Genomic DNA, 21,563 nt, shown 5'->3' with positions numbered 1-21,563 from the left:
GGACTGAGGCATAATCTACCATTTGTTTGGGTAAAATACCAGTACCTGCAATATCGTACAGGGCTTTAAGTCTTTCACTTTCCGTTTTCCCTTCTGTGGGCTTCCTGATGGGATGCCAGCTTCGGTGGGGCTACTTCGTAGTCGCTTGCCACATCCCATTATTACAGTTGCAGCCACGGTGGGATTCAGCTCACGTAACTTTGCCTATCTAAAAGGTCCGTGTCCAGCTCTTTCGATGGTTCATGGCGATAAATAGCTACCCTAGGAAGGAGATGAATAGTTACCCTCCTTCCTGTCCGAGACACCCGAGTCCGGATGAGGTGACTCTTCCTCAGGAGGAGTCTGTCCCTCTCTCCACTGACTGCGGGGCATACCAAAATGGCTCGATTTTAGATAGCTAAAGTCAGGTAAGGTGAATCCCACCCTAAAAGGAATATGTATGGACAATCATTTGAAGAAGGAAAACTGGTTACTTGCTGTCCAGTAACTGTGGTTCTTCAAGATGCTTTGTCCACACAGATTCTGTGGTCCTCCTCCTGTGCTAACTCCGAGTCCTGTCATAGGGGATTCTTATCGGTGAAGGAATTGAGTGGTGGTTGAAGCCGCCATACCCCTTATGCCCTCAGGTACAGTGGTCGCAAGGACACACTGGGTGCAGGCACAGCCCCAGTGGACACTGCTATTCAGAAAGAATCCAATCTCCTGCACATGGGGCCTATGTGCACGTAGATGGGAATCTGTGTGGGCAACACATTTCGAAGAAGCACGGTTACTGTAGGGTAAGTAACCCTTCTTTTTTAAAGCTTTCAAAATGATGCTTTGTATAGTTGTGCACCGTCAAATTTACCGTATAACCAAAGTTTTTTTAAAAATGTGTAGAACCAGAAATTAGCTGTAGTGGTTTTTTTTCCATCCTGTCTCCAGAGGTAATGGATGGGACACTAAACAATGTAAATATTTGAACTTTAGAAGTCGTCATATTATACGACATGGTATTTTACACTTTATAATGAATTCATGTACATTAGGAACCGGAAGGTTTTTAAGCCTCTAAAACCACATCCACAATTACATTTCCCTGTGGTTTTGCATACTTAATTTTTCATTTGTTTTGTACAAGTTTGCATTTGTTTGCTTGAGTTTTTGAGATTGCCTTTTGGCTATCTGGTCTACAGAAGCTGATGCCATTTTAAGCGTGTGCATCCCGAATGTATTACAATATTGGCACACAAAACCCTTGGCATATATTTTATCATTTGGTTTGAGACATTCCTGAAAATACTGCTTTGAAAGCTTGTGAAGCTCAGTCTTGAGAAAATTCTGACTTCCCCAGACCATAACTGACAAATTACCATTTTAAAAAGCAGTAGTGTTATATATTTAGGTATCTGTATATGAGGTAAAATTACTGCGTTCTTTTCTTGTCACCTTCAAGACATGGTATTTGCGCAGCTTTGCATCTGCTCAGTCTGTTGATGCAGAATCCTCCAAGAAAGTTTTTACTGGTGGGGGAATTGTGTTTGCCATCCCCCCTCCGATCTCGCTGTGGTGAGGAGACACAGCTGGCCTGGCTTACACCTGGAAATCCCCGCCGTGGTTTCCTGTGGTATTTGATTGGACATTTTAGGGCAAGAAGTGCAGTAACACCGAGCTAGGCGCTTAGGAAATCTGGCCGCTGTCCAGTTGCTTACGTAGTTTAAATGAAGCTCTCTTAAATCTTCAGGGCAAAGATGATGTTTACGATCGTATGCTGCTAGACTACTTCTTTTCTTATCATCAGTTCATCCACCTACTATGTCGAGTTGCAATCAACTGTGAAAAGTTTACTGAAACTTTAGTTAAAATGAGTAAGTATGAAGGTTAAACAGCCTAAGGATTTTTTTTTTCTGTGATAACTGTGAGTGCTTCTCCACTACATTTTAAATTCAGAATTTTTAAGAAAAAGCAGAGCTTGTGAAACTTGCTGCATTCATCATTCTGGATGTTATTTTTATCCACAAGACTGTACGATGTGTATACCTGACTGTCACGCTTTGGGCCTGTCTGGAAGGGAGCTGAGGCAACCAGTGAGAACCGAGTCTCCTTGTACATTTAGAGTTTAATACAGGACTCACTAAAGCTTTTTTTTTTTTTTTTTTGGTTTGGCAGTTGAAATGGCTTTGGATCCAATCCGGAATCCTCAGGATCTCTGCCAATAGCATGAATTGGCGCTCTGCCCAGGGGCGTACAGGACCAGCCAGCCACAGACGGTGCTGGTTCTGTTGTTACCAACTGGGTTTATTTTACTCCATAGTTTTGGAATCCATCACAACATTTAAATAAGTTTCTAACCATTCAGTCATGTAGTTTGTACCCGATATTGTTTCAGCTCTGCCAGCAGATACCACCCGTATTTGGGTTTCTTCCTCTCACAATGTAAACCTGTTTTTTCTGGTGTGTGAACAAGGCATTTGTGGCTTTATCCATCCGACTCCTCCAGCCATTCAGCTGGTTCTCTGCAGGAGCACCCTGCCTTGAATTGCCCCGTTAAGTCCATGTGCTACTCCAAAGGCACGTCGTGGGGCTTTCCTTTATTTTGTCTTCCACCATGGACCCTGGGATAAGCCGAGTTACGCAGTGTGGTAGGGGCAGGTGCACAGACCTCGGTGTCACACAAATAGTTATGATGTGGACACGCAGGCTGGGAGCCGCCTCGTTTCAGTTGTCTAAAACTTAGACTTAGTGCCAGATTTCCCTCTGTAGCTGGTTTTCTCTGCCCGTGGGAGCTGGCTGGCTAGCTGTGATTAAATACCACTTCCAGAGAAACAGAACTGTATAAAACTGACTTTGTCCAAAGAGCAATGATAGCAGAATGTTTTTTGATCTCCTGAATCACCCATTGTAACTCCAGCACTTTTAGTATTTACTATAGGTTGTGTTAGTTACAAAGCGTACTGGGAACGTGCATCCTTTGCTATTGCTCAGTGCATCCCTTAACTCTTCCGTGGTCTAGGTAACGATGGTGATTGGGCTAATAATGAAGATTACAGATTACCCTTTAGAAATTATATGCTATTTTAAAAAAAAAAAGATAGTTAAAACCTTTAAGTGCTGTAGCTGACCAGTGGAAAATGTAAGACAGTAATTAAATACTCAGATTACAAACCCAGAACTAAAGCCAGCTCTTAGTTTTTTCACATTCCACAGAAATACTGAAGGGATATGTGTATTTATTAAACGTACTGTAAGAACCTCACAGACGATAGGTCTGATTATAAAAAATGCTTAGAATGTGATCTTATAAAATGGTCTGGCACCTTGGTACTACCTTTATCAGGAAGTGAGTATCTTCGACAAAATTCTCACGCAGTAACTTATTTTCTCATAAAATTGCAGGTGTCCTAGTTGCATATGAAGGTTTACCACTTCATCTTGCGTTATTCCCCAAACTTTGGACTGAGCTTTGTCAGACTCAGGTAAGAGCCAGTGGGTCTGAGAACCAACGGAATGAAAATACAGACAAAATAATACACTGAATGTGAAACAGAGATTAACCTGTAAATTGTAACTAGTGAGTATTGTTTAATCATTCACAATACTGGTATTTTTAATAGAAAATACCTCTGCTTATGTTGCTTGTCAGCTGGTAAAACCTGCTAAACCCAGGATAAAAATCCAGCATTGTATTTGCTCCCTGTGCGCTGGCCAAAAACCACCTCAACCTGCCCCTGTGAATTTCCAGCGTCAGCACTGGTATAATGAAAATAAAATTGGAAGAGCTCTAAGTCAGGGTATCATCAGTAAGGAGGGGCCTTTGCATCTCTGCAGGAGGCCCCTGTAGTTGGCGGACAGATGAGGAGACAGCAGCCCCTCAAATCCCTACTGGAGTGATAAACACGGAGTAAACTGCATAAAAGGAAAATGTGAAATAATAATTGACAGTAATTAATTTGTACAATTTACTGATAGACCTGAAGTATTTTTAGCAGTAGGAACGGTCCAGTATGAATTAAGAACATCAGTGGGCCTGGGTAGATGTCTCCAGCTGAGACAGCCCTACCACAGTGGTGACTTAGCAGCGTTCTCTCTCTTCACCAGTCCGCAATGTCGAAGAACTGCGTAAAGCTCCTCTGTGAAGATCCGGTTTTTGCAGAGTATATAAAGTGTATTCTGATGGATGAAAGGACCTTTCTGAACAACAACATCGTGTACACCTTTCTGACCCATTTTCTTCTCAAGGTAGGTGGTCTTTTAGCCATAATTTCTATTTCAAGAAATGCAGTCATATATGCTGTTTCAGTTTTGGATACTGTTTTCACACTTCCATTTTTTTTGTGGTTTAAAAAAAAAGTATGTTCTTTTCACAGGTCCAAGGGCAGGTGTTTTCTGAAGCAAACTGTGCCAACTTAATCAATACTCTAATTACAAATCTCATCAATCAATATCAAAGCCTAGAATCTGACTTCAGCAACCAGAGGGTTGAAATTTCCAAAGCAAGCTCTACTTTAAATGGGGTGAGTCTTTTCTAAGCCGTTCCAATATCGGCATCGTTTAGGAGGCAGCTTATTTTGTATGGAAACTCTTCAGTGACACGTGCCAGGTTCACACGTAATGCAAAGTGCAGTGGAGTTCGTCGTGGAAATGTTCTAAGCCAGCAAAAGATTTCCTCTTACAGCAGATTTACGTTGTCGGCATACTAGCAGTGAGTGGGCAATTTCAGTAGTGTAAGTGTATTTAGAATTTGACCTTTTGGCTGTCCAGAACGTGTTGAAGCCTCTGTTTATTGCACATGTCTCTGTGTGTAGGGTTAAACAAGCGTGTGAAATAAGGCTAGTGAAGTTTGCTTACTTCTGTTCTTTTTTAGGACCTCCGAGCACTTGCCTTGCTGCTTTCGGTGCACACTCCCAAACAGCTCAATTCAGCCTTGATTCCAGCTTTACAAGAGCTCTTAAACAAATGTAGAGCTTGTCAGCAACAGAGGAACTCATTACAAGAGCAAGAAGCCAAAGAAAGAAAAACTAAAGGTTTGCCTCTCTAAGAGTGTCACTCTTAACAGTTCTGGGGTTTACAAACTTTTACAAAATTAACATGACGCTCTGTTTTCTCACCACTGGAGACGGGCCATTTCTTGGCTCCAATCCCCAACACTACACAAGCAATATTATTTTATTATGGAGCTAAAAATTCTAGGTAATTACGTGAATTTTCTGTATGGAAATAAGTATTTATTGAAGGAGAGAGATGGGAAAGGCCTAGTACTTGGACGTGTGGCCTGAAAACTGCATTTTCCCTAAGCGAGTTTTCCTTTTGTCTTTCAGACGACGAAGGAGCTACTCCTGTGAAGAGACGACGGGTCAGCAGCGATGAGGAGCACACTGTGGACAGCTGTATCAGCGATACAAAAACTGAGCCCCGGGAGGCGCTGACCCCAACAAGCACTTCGGATAACGAGACACGGGACTCTTCGATCATTGATCCGGGCACTGAGCAAGATCCTCCTTCCCCCGAGAACAGTTCTGTCAAAGAGTACAGAATGGAAGTTCCATCTTCATTTTCCGAAGACATAATGTTGGCCACGCGGTCACAGCACGCGGAAGAGCAGTCAGGAAACGGCAAATTTGAAGAATGCAAAGAATTTAAAGACCTGCAGACTTCCAAGGATTCCATTGGAGCTGAGGAGGACTCGGAGTTTCCTTCCACGTCGATTTCAGCAGTTTTATCTGACCTCGCAGATTTGAGGAGCTGTGATGGTCAAGCCTTACCATCCCAGGACCCTGAAACTGGTTTATCGATCAGCTGTGGCCATTCCAGAGGACTTTTTAGTCACATGCAGCAGCATGACATTTTAGACATCCTGTGTAGGACCATTGAGTCTACGATTCACGTGGTCACAAGGATATCTGGAAAAGGAAACCAAGCTGCTTCTTGACATTAGATGGAGCATGTCTGCTTTTAAGTCGTCTTTTTATTTCTTCTTCCCCCCAAAATGCTGTTTGTATAAGTTTTGCTTATTTCCGTTTCGTGCTTCAGTTTGTCCAGTGCTCTCTGCTTGAATGGCAAGATAGATTTATATGCTTAATTCTTGGTCAGGCAGAACTCCAGATCTATCTTTTATTTTCTTATTTTTCTTTTTTTTTTTTTTTTTGCATCTACCGTACACTTTCTTAAAGGGCAATCAGATAATGGCTATGTTTTATGTAATTAAGAGTTCACTGTAGTGGCTTTCATTTAATATGGCTGTCTGGGAAAACAGGGCCTCCTTGCCCTGTATGATGTAATTTAAACTTATGGCATTTTTACTGTGTATAATATGGTGTCCTCTGTGCCAGTTTTGTACCTTATAATAGAGGCAGATTGCCTCAGATCGCTGTGGTTCTTATTATCAAAATTAAGTTTACTTGTATACTAAACAACCACAAGAAATTTGATTCTGTAAAGAATCCTCTTTAGCTGTGGCCTGGCAGTATATATATGGTGCTTTATTTAACAGAATACCTGTGGAGGAAATAAAGCACACTTGATGTAAAATTAATTGTTTTATTTTTATTGACATGATCAATTGCTATTCTGTGCACTTCATTAAACTGATTGTGATGACTTTTCATTTGTTTATAATATGTTGCTTCAGTCTTTGGATTTCTCATCAAAGACAACTTCAAAAGTGAAACAGCTGCAGAGAGAGATGATGATCAAATGTATAGAATTGATGTAAATGTTACACCTTTTCTGCTTTCCTTTGCATGAATGTTCAGTCACACAGGTGAGAGGGACTGGGGGTCGCTCCCTTTTTCCCCCACTACCTTAGGACACCAAGTGGTGTCAGAAGCCAGGGGAACTTTTCATTGCCCTCATTTTAACCTGTGTTAGTTGTATTTTCCTCCTGCACCATTTGCAGACCTCCTTCCTTGTGGTGCCCCGGGGCCCGCTCCGCCTGGCCGCGCTCCCTCGCTTTCTTGGCAACTTCTCCACCCCCCGAAATGCTGGAATGACTCTGTCACCTTTCCCTGTCACATCTCCTCCTGTTATTTCTCAGCAGTATCCATTTCCTGTGTGATCTATTGGACTGTCAATGATACTGGTTTTAATATCTGATTAAACTCCATTTTCAGCTTCATTTTCCCATTGCTTAGCTCATTTTTCTGTTGTCTTCGTAACACATCTATCGTGGTCTTTTTTCTTTGAAATACCTTCATTCTGTCTACCATTTAATGTAGTTCAGCATTATTTGCTTCCCCATGATTCTATTATGTGATGCTTTGTGACTCCTCTTACCCTCTTGGCATCTACTGTCATTTTTTTTAACCTTCTGTAATTAATTTCTGCCTTTAAAGTTTAGACTTTATATTCCCCTTTATTACCACTTTTATTCCTGCATTTACAGACACTGTATGGATGCTGGTGAGTGCTTAAGTTGGTCTCCTTACTATTCAGACATGAAGTAATTTATGTGTTGACTTATCTTTAGGGATAATTTTATTACCCTTTCTCATCAACTTCTCCAGAGATTGTAACTTCAAGAAATCATCACCAGCTTCTACTCAGAACTTCTACATAATGAATATGAGAATTCATCTATCAAGTCTTCTACGAAGCCTACTAACGGTTGGGTTAAGATGTCTTTAGGAAGATACTCACCTATGGCGCTAAAAAATCTTCAAGAGATGAAGCAGCCATTACAACCCTTGGGTGAGTAGTCTCAGTCAATTAATTACTCTTATTAAAAATGTGCATGTGATTTTTGGTGTGTTGTCTGACTTCACCTTTCAGCTATTGCACTTTGTTGGCTTCAGCTTCTCATACAGGGTAAGATCACACCGTGATTCTGTTACTAAAGAGCAGGATTCTGTCTTTTGTGATGTTTTTTCCTTATTATCTTGAACCCCCTTTTTGAAGTGTATACCAAGTATAAACAGTATTTTAGTAATTATTTCATAAATGATACACAAGTAATACCCCTTCTTCCTCTTCTGTGTTCCCAGAAGAGCATTAGCCCTTCTGTGTTCAGCTGGTTACTATTGACTACATCCTTTAAGTTATTTTTAGAATGTTTTCCCCTACAGACCTCTACATGTGATTTGCAGATGCTCTTAGTGGTACTTTTGTATTTTATTGTCCATTATTTTCTCACAAATATATAACTGGCCATTTAGAATCCCACTAGAAGTCCATTTATTTGATAACCATTTTCCATTAACAAAGCAGTACAATTTCATGCTACATTTCTGTGATGCTTATGCTGGGGTTTGGTGGTACCTTTCCCTAGTAAGACACATTGTACATATAAGCTGTGTTAGGCCAGGAGTTCCCTTTGCAACCTCTTTGAAAAGCTAGATCAAATTTGACAAGATATTAAAAAAACGTTGTTTAGCTTTAATTAAATAATTATCTCATAATTCTAAACTGACTGAATTTAATACCAGCTTTTCTGTTACTTTGCTCTAAAGTTGTGTCAGGATTACCAGCAGTAGCATTATTCCCACTGCTCGTCCCTTACATTACCTTCCAATTTCCCCCCCGAGTATTCCTGCAATTTTTAGTGGGCATTTTTTCCCAGTATTCAGTTTTTTAAACACAAGCGGTACCTGCACAAACTTGTCTCCTCTTCCACATCCTTGTTTGCTCCTATTTCTCTCTCTTCCTGTGTGTCTCTCATGTATGTGTTCTGCAAGTGGTGATTTCTTCCATAGCATTCCCCTTTTACTTTGAATCTGTTTTCTAGTTTGTATTTCTTTGCCTTCAGGAATGCTTTTTTATCCCTGTCTTTGGAAACCCCATCTTTAACTGGCTTCCTCAATCCCTTAAAGCTTCTCTTCTCTTCATAGCTCATCCCACCTCATTCGTTACGTGTTTCCTCCTGCAGGTCCCACCTCCCATTTAACCCCTTGAAAATTAAACTTTTAAAACACTTTCTCCTTGCCCTGGCCTTGCTGTGCGCAGTCCCTAACAGCCAGCCCCCACCCCTGGGACTCAAACTGTTAAGACCATCCTCTGTCCTGATTCTTGGCTATAGCCTTACAAATCTTGTCTTGCACATTTAGTTATTCTCCCTTTTGGCTTTCTCAGAGACCAGATTCTTGTCCAGAATCTTACTACGTTACGGAAGTGCTACATCACAAACAAAACTACCTTTTCCTGTTCCTGCTCTGTCGCTTCTGTCATGCTGCTCGCTCTCCCTGGAACGTCTTCTGTGCACATTAGTCTCCTTAAAACACATGAATTCCAATAAATTTGAGCATATTTCCCAAACTCTCTACATCTGTCCCCACTCCTGCTGTTTTCTCTTTTCTTATATTGGGAAAATTTTAGGATAGGGAACCCTTCATAGAGACTTATTTAGAAAACAAACTACATTTATGATACTATAATTTCATTATGTAGATACTATCATATCATTATCATCATACTGTTACTAAATGAAACTTAATTCCTAACTGTTCCATCCAGCTCAACGGCTGAGGATAACAAGGAGTTTAACATTCTTTGGTTTTATTAAACTCTTAGAGAGTCTATGAGAAATTTTAGCACTCAAGAATAAATTGTTTTGCCTCTCTAAGGTGACGATTACCCCCTTTAGGCTATGGCTGGCTGATAGTCCTGGATGTTCTCCGGAAGGCTGCCTGCTACAAGCGAAATGAACTTCTCTCTGATTTTTCTTAATTCCAAAATAACTGTGTGCAGAAATTGAACTTTCAGGTCAGCAATGCAATACTACTGTCAGCTAAGTTCCCACACCTCCAGTGAAGATGGGAAGAGCGCAGGAATGTGGGTGAATCAAAAAGAAAAAACGTCCTTTTTTTGACTGTGAGGACAGTCATCAGGGGCCGTCTGTGGATGTGGAAGCTGTCTGCCCATTTCTTACACTAGGCTGGCCTACGAGCAGGATGAAAAGGTAGGTACTTCACGTTTGTAACTTACAAAAGCTTGTACATATTATCAAACTTACAGCTGTGCAGGCACGAGGGAGCAAGAAGAACACTGAAGACGACATGTCATCTTCAGCTCACTATCCTTTCCTTAAAGAGGAAGTGAGGGCTGGCTGGGGCTGTTTCTTCTCGCACAGTCTTGCACCTCCCACAGCAGCTGCTGTCCCACGCCTGGAAGTGAGTGGTGCGACACTGGAAACACAAGTAAGTCACTTCTTTTTTTAACACTGATGATTGTCAATTAGTCCAGTTGATGACTCCTGCTAGTGGAGTCATTAACAGCCTACTCTCAGATACTACATTGTCACAGAGTCTCTTAGATGGTCCACACGCAAAACTGCTTAGCCTGATCTCTGTCTTAAACCTAGATGTTCTATTTTCATTTAAAGGTTGCCCCTTGGTCAGCCAATACTCCAGCTGAAAATCATTTCTGTATTCAAAATGTTAAGCTCTCTGTCCTTGAATATTTATGAAAAAAGGTAACTAGATTTTGAGCATTCAGAAAAAGACGCTAAAACAGGACACTTCTCAAGCAGCTGCTCCCCGCCCTCTATCCCAACACCTAAAACACAAGCAGTGCAACACTTAGTAACCAGTGTGTATGTCTGTCCTGTCACTGTGAGGTGTTTGTTCTTGTTACTACAACAAATCTCACCTAAGTTCAAAGGGGATAACTGACTGCAAACTTGTCAGGAGAACCTCGCCTATACAACAGAGCAGCACGTCTTTATCTCCTGGACGATGTACATTTATGTGTGGTAAGGTTGCCATATGTTGTGTCCTGTAAAAACAAAATATATAGGACTTAACTTCTATACAGACTCATTTAGTTTGGCAGTATGAGTTAATAGAGAAAATAAACTGCATGTAAAAATCACATATTTTATTGAGCAACCACATTTTCCAAAGGCAGCTTGCCCTTTTTTGGTCAATTTGTTTCAAATTGCATATTTAATACACTTTTTATAAAGCATTTGAGAATTAAGTTGCTTATTATAGCAAGCTTATAATCCTTGCTAACCTCAATGTGTTTAATTAAAAGTAACAATTCTTTACTTTCAATATCCCAACTATGCTCCTGTCAAATTTCTTTAACAGTTGCTCGCTTTAATTTGAGCTACAGCATTGCTGAGGGCTGTAAATCATTAAGCAGCAGATTTGCAGAACTGCAAAAGGGAAGCGTTATTACTGTTTGTTTCTTCCAAAATAAATTTCACACTGAGGCCAACTCAGGGAGCCCAGTGCATGCAGACTCAGCAGTGGGAACCATCACACCAACTAGAATTACATGACATTGTTAATTATCTTCCCCTAAAACTGTCTACAGAGTTAGAAACAAATTCAGTCTGCAGTTAAAGCAATCTTAAGAAGTATTTAAAGAGGCTGTAAACTGTATCTCCCACATTTCTTGAAAGATCTGATGTAGCAGCAGTTTTACAATCCCTTTCAGTTCGCCTCTGATGGGAACCCCATCTCCTAGAGGGATTTAATTTTGCTGCTGGACACACTGAATATTAAAGAACTGCAAATGCTTTCTATTGATTCATGTAGCTTACATACCTATGTTGGTAGTACTTCTCTGCAGCTGAATCGTAACTACACTCTGAAGGTAAGCTGCAGGCAAGCAAAGAGAGATCAGGTTCCCCAAGTAAAGCTGTTTATATACAGTCTGACTTACCATCTCATTCACTAAGTCATAAATAATGCTTAAATTATATACAGTATCATAGAAGTGGGTCTTTATTCTTCCCACAAATAAATTACTTCTTTTAAAAAAACAAATGTTACCGAAGTATAAAAAGTAATGACCTAACAAAACTATACAGTGCTGTTGTCATTCCATATTGTCTTTGGATTGCTGCAGTAAAATATGTATTTCTTCAAAATACTGCTTCTTCCAACATTGTCTCGTACTATCTTCGTTAGAGACAGGAACTCCTTTGCACTCTAACTGCAGTTCCGTTTGAGCAGCCACATCCTTGAAATTCAAGGCAACTGTTGCATAATGTTCTGAAGGAAGAAAAGATGACATGTCAGTAAAGTGGTTTGTAAAGGATTACGTTTGTTGTTGCTAATTTCAGATCTGCTTTTGCCTGTGTCTGAGCGAAGCCTCTGCACAGATGACAACTGTGCTGAACATCAGGCTGTTCTCCAAGGAACACAGACCAAGTGAGCTTCCACTCAGCAAGGCTGTCAACTGTCACGTCTGTTCCTTCTGCCTGCAGAGTGCAGCCTCTGTTAGAGGTCCTCCGAGAGACTCACCCTCAGGCCAGCTTCGACACCTCCACTTCAGGACAATTCTTTGGCTTGGGACCTGGAAGAAGATAAGAAGGTTCTCCCCATTAGCATGTGAGATAATTCACATTACTACTACTCAATGCTAATTCTCTCCTGAAAAATAAGGAGAGGAGTGTTATCTGATGTAATAGTAGACACATGCATGTAAACAATACAAAGATTGGGGTTTGTTGGGTTTTTTTTAAATAAACTGTTTTCACCAAGCTCTCTGCGTGCTGCATTCCACTGTTTTGTTTTGTCTATGGGAAAAGGTCAGGCTGATAGTTACTAATCATAAAACATCACTTTTCTTGCAGACCTTGAAATGGGCACCAGTGGGAGTCATGTTTTCACCCCTGAAATGTGTAAGCATGACAGAGTACGCCCATCATTTTCTGTTAAGCAATCCAGATCATTTCTCCAGTTACAATAAGAATTTATAAGGATTTGTGAGATAAACCTTAAACCTGCTTTCTCACTCCTCCTAGTCAAAAAGGATGGTGCTGAGTTTTCTCCCCCAGTGCGGGTCAATACATGTAGTCAGTGCCCGCTCTTTTGACAGGGAAGAAAAGTCACACACCATAATAGCAATTTCTTGGCTTTGAAATAGAGGAACCAATAGTGCGTTAGAGAGGCTGTCACACACGCTGCTTTTTAGCTCAGTGAGGATGCTAACAAACACCCCCCGCCCCCATTTTTAAAGTGCAAAGGAGGAGCTTTTTACCAGTTCTGCATATTCACCACTGACACAGCCATCAAACATCTGAAGTTTGCCACCTTTCTCAGCCTCGATCACAGCAGGACACTTAGAAAACTTCTGTACCAACTAGCAAAAGAAGAATATAGCACAGGTCAGTTAACTACAAATCTATACTGATACCTAATGCACCATACCGTGAGACAAGGGAGGTTTGCTGAAGAAATTAACTGAACTGTAATATAGGTAAGAGTCTTTAAGCACTAATTGGGCTTTTCATTTTATACAGCACTCCACTGAGATCCGTGGGAGCAGCAGGGGCCAGTGAGGTGACAGAATGAGAATATAAATGCTGAGAAACCTGTAGTGATAAATACACAGACCAGTAAAGACTCTAGCCACCTGCAAAGGGCACAGACAAAGCCCATACATATGTGCATACATATACATAGATGGGACTGGCTGTTACTAGATTTGGAAATGAGGGAGACAGAGCAGCAGCTGTAGGAAGGTGCAAGAGAACCACCAAGAGCCATTATTTTTTCCATTGGTTGTGTTGGGATTGTAATTTAAAGGTCTCTGATACCAGCCTGAGCTCTTTTGAAGGGCACAAACTCAAAATTAGCAATTTTATCTTTTGTACCCTATAACCAACAGTATCAGCGTATCCAATAGCTAATCTAATCAAGCTGTGGATGACAACAGTACCTTTACTGAGCACTTCAGGCTCCTGAAGGACAAGTATTTACATTAACAAAAAAAGCTAAGCTTTTTCTAACTAGCAAAGCATGTGATGGAGTTGCATACAAACTACATAAAGATGCAGCTTCACTTTGTTCAGTTGGCTTTTCTTCTATTAAGATGATAACTGGCAAAAAAAAGGTCTAAGTCACCCTAATAAGTGCTCATTAAAAAGGTAACAATGGAATGAGCCTACTGCCACCTTCTAGTGCTTTCTGAGGGCTAGCGCAAGAACCTGACAACTTGTCACCGAAGCCAGCTACCCAGGCTCTGCTCCTTGGGAGGAGACCACACTGACACACCACCTCAGCAACTGTCACCTCCTTTTGCATTTTCACCACTGAAACTCCTTGCTGGCTTAAAAGGCGACGCTATTCAGCAAAACTTGAAAAGCAAATGATGACAGTCAATCAGCTTTACAACTACTGAGTGAAGTTACACGGGCAGCTCATGAAGCCTTCGGTTTATGGACGCTCACATCTCTCCCTTTAATGTACAAAAGTATTATCTGTACTTGACAATCAATGTGACACATTTATTACTTACACAACTCTTCAGCTGCAACAGCATCCTCCTCCAGTTATATTGCCTACTGAAAGTATCACTTACTTCCTTAGTTGTGAAGATACTGTAAAGTTCATCTGCTGGGGAGTTGAAGATTTCTCTCATAAGTATCTTCACTGTTGGAATTTTTACACCAACTATATCCAAAGACTGTGGGGAAGCAGAATCCTGCAAAGCCAAAGAAAAAAAAAATTCATATGTGAATGAGTGCAAGATCAAACACTTAAAAGTTCTGGAGTGGCAGGATTGTTACCTGTGAAGTCTTAAACCTACTGTATTGTGAATATAAGTTAATTATACAACATACTTCCATATTTATTTAACAGTATTATTAAATCAGGATTCACTAAATTAAGTGGAAAAAAAAAAAAACCTATGTGTGTGATTCACTCCAAAGACACCTGCAGCTAACTTTAGACTGGGGGGAGTGATCCATGCAGGTGAATTCCAGCTACTGCTGTTACAGAACAAAGCATTAACAGTTACATCCACACTGCTCCTCCTCCTCCTGGCAGAGCCATGCCCAGCATTTGTGACGGGGCATTTCTGTATTACAGGCCCTGATCACAGCAATGAGGAGGCACTGCCACACCAAAGGCTTTCGCTTTTGCAGGTAATCACAGGAACATGCAATTGTTACCCTAGCAAAATATGTAGGGACCACATTTGTGGTAATACTAAACTCGTACAACACTTAAAGCCGACGTACTTGCATGGTGTTCCCACTTGGTTTTCGCTCAGCGGCCAGCTCCTGACCAACGGTAGCTTTTGTTGGCAGAATCATTCCCAAGGTAAACTCTGTAACAAAGAAAAGCACTCTTCAGTGTGAAACTGAGCTGCACAGCCTGCCTGACATCTACACGTGTAATGAAGATTGCTGGCCAAGACTGTGGAGAATGGGGGAACACAACTCCAATCCAGAGTTTCCCCACCTTACCTATTATGTTTTTTATTAGCAATGCAGCCTAACATTTCCCTTAAAAAACCTGGCTTTTCAAAGTAACCTGACCCTAAATTAATACATCTGCCCATTAAGGAGCGCACCACCTCCATGACCTCCTGAACAGTACAGCAGAGAATGACAAGCTGAGGGTAGGGCGTTGCTTTGCTAGCCAACCAGGCAGCCTGCAGGTCCTGCAGTGATCTCTGTGTAACACAGCACAGCCTGGGTTGCCACTGAAACTTCTGGACAGTGCCATGTTTGATAGCAATAAAGATTTTGACTGGTAGGACTAACTTATTTCATCTCAGCTGGTGACAATTAAAAGTAAAATAAATACAAACCCAAGGACTTGTCAATGTATCACCAACCTATTCAAGAAAGACCACTGCGTAAGAACACACCTAACACACTGGTGTAACTGACCTGTTTTAAGTGCTTTCAGGTAATCTCTCAGGGCCTCTCTGACTTTTGTGGTTCCTTCAGTTCTCATAAGGTCCTTCAGAACATCGCCTTCCCCCTTCTTTTTGCTGACGTTTATCTAGAAACAGAAAAATTACAAGATTAGGAGGCATCTAAACATGAGCCTTTTGGGTTCTGACAACAAAGGAAAGTATTTTGGCTTTGTTTACTATATTCAGAGGACAGCTGCACTTTCAAGTTCATTATCTTCTCAGTTTGTTCTACCTTTGCTAAAAATAAGTCCTCTGGGGTTTTGACTTAAATGAATGTAATATCTAGTCAAGTTCATCAAGTATAAACAGAGTGGCCTACTACAGAGCAGAGGTTGAGGAATCTGTGGAAGCCACAGGATCAACTGCTAAACAACCAACAAGGAGATTCCTTAGGTTCTTAAAGGTGGGATTGTTTTTTTTTTTTAAGACTACAACAAGCAGAGTTCTTCTCAAATTTGTAGTTAATATATCGTCACAAACAATAACTAGCAAAGAAAATTGTGCATATTCCTAGTAGGTAAACTTGAGAACAGATAAGTCATTATTCCAAATATATAAAAAAAAACCAACATGAAATAAACAATCAAAGTGTAATTATCCCACTTAATCCCAGGATAAATCAAAATATGATGCTTATATGTTGATTAATGCTTTATTTAAGAATTCTGAACCTATATAGCCATATCAGTATTTCACACCTACCTCTGTATCATCTACCTCATTTTCTTCTGACAGGTTAGGAATTTCAACAGATCCCTTATGTTTCTCACCAGACTCTTTCACTGTACCTGTATTAACATAACGAATTCTTAAATGCGTTATTAAAAACTATTTCCCCCCCTAGCAAGAGTTTTATCTCAGAAATTAGTTGTACAAAAGCGTTACTTGAAGCAAGTGGCCTAGAATCTCATTTAAAGGAACTGAAGAGCAACCCAAAGTCTCAAACACATCACAGTACACTACTCTCAGAACTGCACCTTCCTGCACAGATGCACTAGGACAGGGACACGCACACAGGTGCATCGTCTCACTCAGCACAGGTCGCACCACTGTTCTGCTGCTGCTCTCACCTTCAACCATCAGCTGTCCTAATGCTCTCCACTTAGAGCAACTTACGTCTGCCAACACAGAATGTGCATCTAAAAGGGGGTAGGGGAAAAATAACCTTCTCTTCCCTTAAACTTGTCTGCCCTTTATTTAGAAGCTCCCTAGAATGAATATCTGAAAACCTCCCAACACACAAGCGTGTTACCGTACAACATACGCGTGTATAATGGACGGGCAGACAACTGAAATCTTTTAAAAACAGGAAACTACACATGCAAATTTTTTAGAACACTCGTTCTCACTCTTAACAGCTTTACTGCAAACTGCCAGTAATCATTGTAGACATCGGAAAGACTTCACAAGAACACAAGTTACACTCCACTTGAGCACCCTTCTGGGCAAAGGCCCGCCAGCACCTACCGACACCTATGAGCACGTTCTGCCATACGAACCCTGTACCGTACTTCTTCGCCTCAGACCTTACAGTGAAAAGACTGAATTTAAGGTCTGACACCTTTTTTAATTACACTGAAGACCCTTCCTCCTTGCCTTGCAAAAGCATTTAGTTATTTAAATTAACTCACTATTTAGATGATGTTAAACTCTCTTTAGCAAGCAATAGCAGAAACAGGCAGTTCTGCCCCAAATCCAATTATCTTCATACTGTTTTATCAGCTTGGTTGTCACAATGTACAAACCACAACAAGCTTTATCAGTCTATCAGCAAACTCTCAAGTACAAACAACCCAGCGTTAAGCATGACTCCAAAAGGGGAATTATCATGAAGGCAGACGTAACATTTCTTTGGATTCTCTCACCTTCCAAGGAGCCAGCTAGATCCAGCTGCTAAACATCCCTCTCATTATTTTTAATTACTACCCTGAAATGACCGCCGATATAACCTAACGCACCACCAGTCAAGATCACAGTGAAGCACACAAACAAATGCTCAGACATTTCTCAGCAAGAGAAAGAGCGAATGACGGTCAGTAGCACAGAGTGGGGCACGGTGCAAAGAGCCCTTCCTAGTCAGGAGCTACATCAATACAGCACAATATGCAAAATCCATTAATCCAGAAGCAGACAACCACACCCACACGAGGAAAGGCTAAAGAGAAGACCTCTCTTGGGCTTCTCAAAGTCTCCCAGGAGAACCTCTTGCTCAAGTACAAATCCGTGTGAACTAGTTAATTATACCGCTAAAACACTTCTGGGCCCAACACAAACCACATGCAGCCATCTCAGTTTTCTCTTTACTGCTTTCTTCCAGCTCCGGGATTAGTACAGGCAAAACCACACAACATTGACTTTGCAGACAGTAAAGCAAATCTTATTTTAAGCCTCTCTCCCCAAAAAGGAAGTCCAAGCATGCAGGGAAAAGTTCTGAGGAGCAAAACGCAGATCTGACTTCTATCCATTCAGCTGATCTTACTAACAATTTTCACAACTCTTAAAATAAAGATTCCCAAATAACACAGGCCAGACAACAAATTCAAATCCATAAAAACAGTAAATAGATATTTTTCTTCCCCCTTCAAAAAATGGCTTGTCCGAGGGATTAACACAGATGGTATCTGTGCTGGGCAGCAAAGTCCAACCAGTTAACAAACGCAGCTGGCTGGTCACCATCACACGGGCAGAACCTTGGTACAGCTTTGCATTTTTAGTGCCACTGTCATGTAAGCAAAACTATTACATTTCTATCAAACAAACAATCAAATTATTTGTTTGAATCCCATGGGACTCCAATAAGAGACCTAAGAATAAATTATTTGTTTCCTGCCAATCCAGTATTTTAAAAAATTAATGCAAGCACATGTCTCAGAAAGACGTACCTATAAAATCACTGCTGAAATACCCAAGTTTTAAAAGGACATACACATTTTCACAAAGCTTCCATGAGAAGGCAGAACAATCCATTTAAATCCTCACTACATCTTCAAACAAACAATAGAACAGCCATTTCGCTCAATTTTAGTGCCATTAAGTACCCTCAGTTCCTCACTTTCTTGTTGCTCTCTAACCTAAATTGCTGAGGGCAATGTTTTTCCAACACCAGACTTTTCAAACCTGCTGCAAATTTCAGAATTTATATCATCTTGTTCTTACACATCCAGATTTTAATCATAGCCTGAATTACTAGTTATCCTAGAAGACTTACAGAAGGAAATAATCACAGCAATTAAGTGATTTTAGCAGTTCAGTCTGAACTCTTATTTCTAATTCAGAGCTCTCAGAAAACACACATGATGGCTATCCCATTAAGAAAAAAATCATCCGCCCCAGCTCTTTCAGAATTTCACTGTGTAGTAGCAAACTCCTCTAAAGACACAATCCACTCAGTACGACACTGAACTGAGCAACGTACCTAATGCAAATGAGAGTTGTCTATAGTTAAACGCTGAAGAGCATAAAGACCTAGCAGAGGAAAAAGAATTTAGAATTTGTATAGAAATACAAACAAAATACTGTATCTACCTACTTCTACGCCTTGTACACTAAAACAAAACAAAAAAACAACAAAAACAATATTTAAAACTTACATTATTTTAGCTTATCTAAAAAAAAACCCCAAACATGAAAAAGCTGATTACAATTATTTAAACTGCACTGATACAAGCTGCACGACAGAGTATGTTTGCTTTCCTGTTAATGTTTAGATCATAAGTAAGTTCTTAGTTTATAACACACTTGTAACATTTGAAACATAGTTAACTATCAATGCGAACCAAAATAAACAAATAATAGTACTTCAAGTCTCCTGTTATTGTGGGAGCAGACCAGGAAAAACACAGTCATGAAGAACTGCATTGGAAAGGGCACCAGGAAAAGGAGAAGTGCAAAACACAGACAGCCCAGTGGAGCAGCCAACATCATTACCTGAAACACTGATCCAGAGACTACAGCCCTCACTTGGGGCACAGGAATTAAGAGAGGACAATTAAGTACGGCCCTTGGTATTCCCACCTCCTATAGCAACAACTGAGGCCTGAGAAGTAAGTACAGTTGGGCAGGAACAACCCGTCATTTGGCATTACAATATCCACGTACAATGGCCCGTGCAGGTGCTTTTTATCTTACTCCAATGCAAGAGATGGTCCACAACTTGCCACCGAGTTTCAGGCATCTAATAATTGGAAAGGATTCCTTGATGTTACCAAAAGGTACGTTATCAGGTCAGTCTGCAAATAAAAAGCTGCCAAGGACAGAGCAGAGGTTCATCCTTTGCTGTGGGGCTGCGAGAGGATGCAGCACGACAAAAATGCATGGGCAGAGCCCCTGTTATCTCTGATAATCCAGAATTATTTCTAGTCTCCTTATTACCACTAAACAGTTTTTTCCTCATGTAATTCCTTATCCTCAATGTAAACTACACTAAATTTTTTGAAAAATCTGGACTTTTACACCTCCTGGTTTCTCCTGCTTCCTGCTATCAACACGTGTGTTAAGCACACAGCTGTCATTTGCGCACACCAGGAAACCAAAGCAATTCAAGCACGCTGTTGTAAGCAATACGTATCTCACCACAATATAAGTATTTACTTCTTACAAAGCGAAATGAGCAATATGGTGCTGATACGCTGTGAAAACTATGCTAAGAAACGTGTGTCCCACAAATAAAACAGGTGAAGGGGAGAAAAAGACAAGCTAAGGTTTCAAGATTATTTTAAAACAAGCATTTATTACAGCTCAGGCCCACGTGTCTCCTGCAATCTCCCTACGATTTTGATTCACTGCAGTTCACTGAAATATTCCTCTTTTTCCAACCCAAAGGAGACAGTTTACTCTCCAAAGCAATCACTCCCGATCCCGCAGAGCAAATGAGCAGAGCCAGCTTTGCAAAGATCACGACAAACTCCAAGGCAACCCCTTTGCAATGCACATCTTCCCGTGAAAGCTGGGGCCACGGGTAGAAACACGCTGGGCCCCGAGTCCCCGCGCTCCTCTCACCCGGAGGAGGTTAAAGCAAGCCCGGAGGCAGCCTCTCCCTCCGCACCTGGGTGGCTCCTCACAGCCAGCCACGGCCTGAGCCAGAGGAAGCGCCGCTGGCCCGGGACAAACGCCTCCGAGGAGCACGGGCACCGCCTCACCGACCGCCGCGGGCAGGTGCCCCCGTCGCCCCGCTCCCCTCAGAGACGCCCCGGTCCCCCCAGAGCCGCCCCTCACCCCCGCCCCGTACCTCTCCAGCTGAGGCGCAGGTTCCACTCGTAGAAGAAGATGAGTTTCCCTCTGCGGCTGTTGCAGGACGCTTCGCCTTCCACGTGCTTCAGGTCGCTGATCTCGCAGCGCCCGGCCTCGCCCTCCACCACCAGCCCCACCAGCACCTCCTTCAGTTTGCTCTTCGACCAGCCGGTCGCGTCCCGCTCCGTCCTGGGCCGGGGGAGCGGGGCCGTCAGCGCCGCCCGTCACGGCCGCCTCCCCCCTCCCGCCCTTTCCCCTCAGGGGGCCGCCGCGCGCTGCCCACCCGCGGCCGCGCCGCGCACCGCCCCCCCCCCTCACCAGTGCCAGTTGTTGACGTTGGTGGCGTCCGCGCGCTCCTCCACGATCCAGCGCGGGTCCCCCTGTCCCCACCTGGCCATGGTGCTGTCCGCGCCCCCCGCCACCGCCGCCACCCAGGGCCGCCGCAGCGCCCGCCTCCGCCCGCAGCCCAACCGCTTCCGCCCGCCGGCGACCCAGCCAGAAGGTGCCAGAAACTTCCCCTCCCCCGTTCCTCGCTCTCCGCCCGAGGAGGAGGAAGGCGAGGCCGCGCCGCCCTTCCTCCCGGCCGCTGCACGGGCAGGGAGGGAAGGGGGCAGCCGACGGCGCGGCCCCGGAGGGAGGCGGCAGCCCGCCCGCCCCCCCCCCCTCCCCTCCCGTGCCCGGACCCCCCCACACACCTCCCCCCTGCCCGGACCCCTCTCACTTGTTGCGGGCCGTGGGGCGGCTGCTCCTCCGCGGCT

At 42.4% G+C, this 21,563-nt stretch overlaps 2 protein-coding genes across 18 annotated transcripts in view; one reads left to right on the top strand and one right to left on the bottom strand.

Moving 5' to 3' along the window:
* USP34 (ubiquitin specific peptidase 34) overlaps positions 1 to 12,403 on the top strand; it is a 139,809-nt gene extending 127,406 nt beyond the window's left edge. For 7 of the 14 annotated variants that reach the window (XM_068410804.1, XM_068410820.1, XM_068410795.1 and 4 more), the window contains 8 exons: positions 627 to 779; positions 1,724 to 1,847; positions 3,376 to 3,455; positions 4,078 to 4,218; positions 4,347 to 4,493; positions 4,844 to 5,003; positions 5,298 to 7,665; positions 9,673 to 12,403. In XM_068410804.1, coding sequence (XP_068266905.1) covers positions 627 to 779; positions 1,724 to 1,847; positions 3,376 to 3,455; positions 4,078 to 4,218; positions 4,347 to 4,493; positions 4,844 to 5,003; positions 5,298 to 5,908 — 1,416 coding nt within the window. In that variant the 3' untranslated portion in view covers positions 5,909 to 7,665; positions 9,673 to 12,403. Of the gene's footprint in view, positions 1 to 626; positions 780 to 1,723; positions 1,848 to 3,375; positions 3,456 to 4,077; positions 4,219 to 4,346; positions 4,494 to 4,843; positions 5,004 to 5,297; positions 7,666 to 9,672 lie in introns of those variants that run through there. The other 7 variants (XM_068410851.1, XM_068410847.1, XM_068410780.1 and 4 more) reach the window with 6 other exon arrangements.
* LOC137669018 (activator of 90 kDa heat shock protein ATPase homolog 2-like) lies at positions 10,024 to 21,206 on the bottom strand. Of its 4 annotated transcripts, XR_011049032.1 has the most exons (11): positions 21,124 to 21,206; positions 20,804 to 20,994; positions 16,279 to 16,364; positions 15,548 to 15,662; positions 14,891 to 14,979; positions 14,164 to 14,349; positions 12,904 to 13,005; positions 12,165 to 12,216; positions 11,712 to 11,912; positions 11,463 to 11,516; positions 10,024 to 10,683 (listed from the first exon to the last, which is right to left on the bottom strand). XR_011049032.1 is itself a non-coding variant. In XM_068410871.1 (9 exons), exons 1-9 carry the CDS (start codon positions 21,201 to 21,203, stop codon positions 11,737 to 11,739), a joined length of 1,077 nt encoding a protein of 358 aa, XP_068266972.1. In that variant the 5' UTR covers positions 21,204 to 21,206; the 3' UTR covers positions 10,765 to 11,736. The 4 variants fall into 4 exon arrangements, 2 of the variants coding, with proteins under 2 accessions (XP_068266972.1, XP_068266988.1); XR_011049031.1 differs by having other exon boundaries at positions 11,463 to 11,912; XM_068410871.1 differs by lacking the exon at positions 10,024 to 10,683 and having other exon boundaries at positions 10,765 to 11,912.
* Positions 21,207 to 21,563: the final 357 nt, after the last annotated feature.

Source organism: Nyctibius grandis, chromosome 1 (assembly GCF_013368605.1).
Source record: "Nyctibius grandis isolate bNycGra1 chromosome 1, bNycGra1.pri, whole genome shotgun sequence".
Classification (NCBI taxonomy): domain Eukaryota; kingdom Metazoa; phylum Chordata; class Aves; order Nyctibiiformes; family Nyctibiidae; genus Nyctibius; species Nyctibius grandis.
The sequence above is the reverse complement of the archived record's forward strand: the minus strand, read 5'-3'. Positions and strand labels throughout refer to the sequence as shown.

Bases quoted from the DNA above. Each gene is read 5' to 3' on its own strand.
- LOC137669018 (XM_068410871.1), bottom strand. From the start codon at position 21,203: ATGGCCAGGTGGGGACAGGGGGACCCGCGCTGGATCGTGGAGGAGCGC. The intron at 14,350-14,890 runs GTACGTCGGCTT...TTGGCTTTGCAG, and splicing joins CAAGTGGGAACACCATGCAA to GATTCTGCTTCCCCACAGTC. The intron at 11,913-12,164 runs GTGAGTCTCTCG...TTCTTCCTTCAG, and splicing joins GTGTCGAAGCTGGCCTGAGG to AACATTATGCAACAGTTGCC.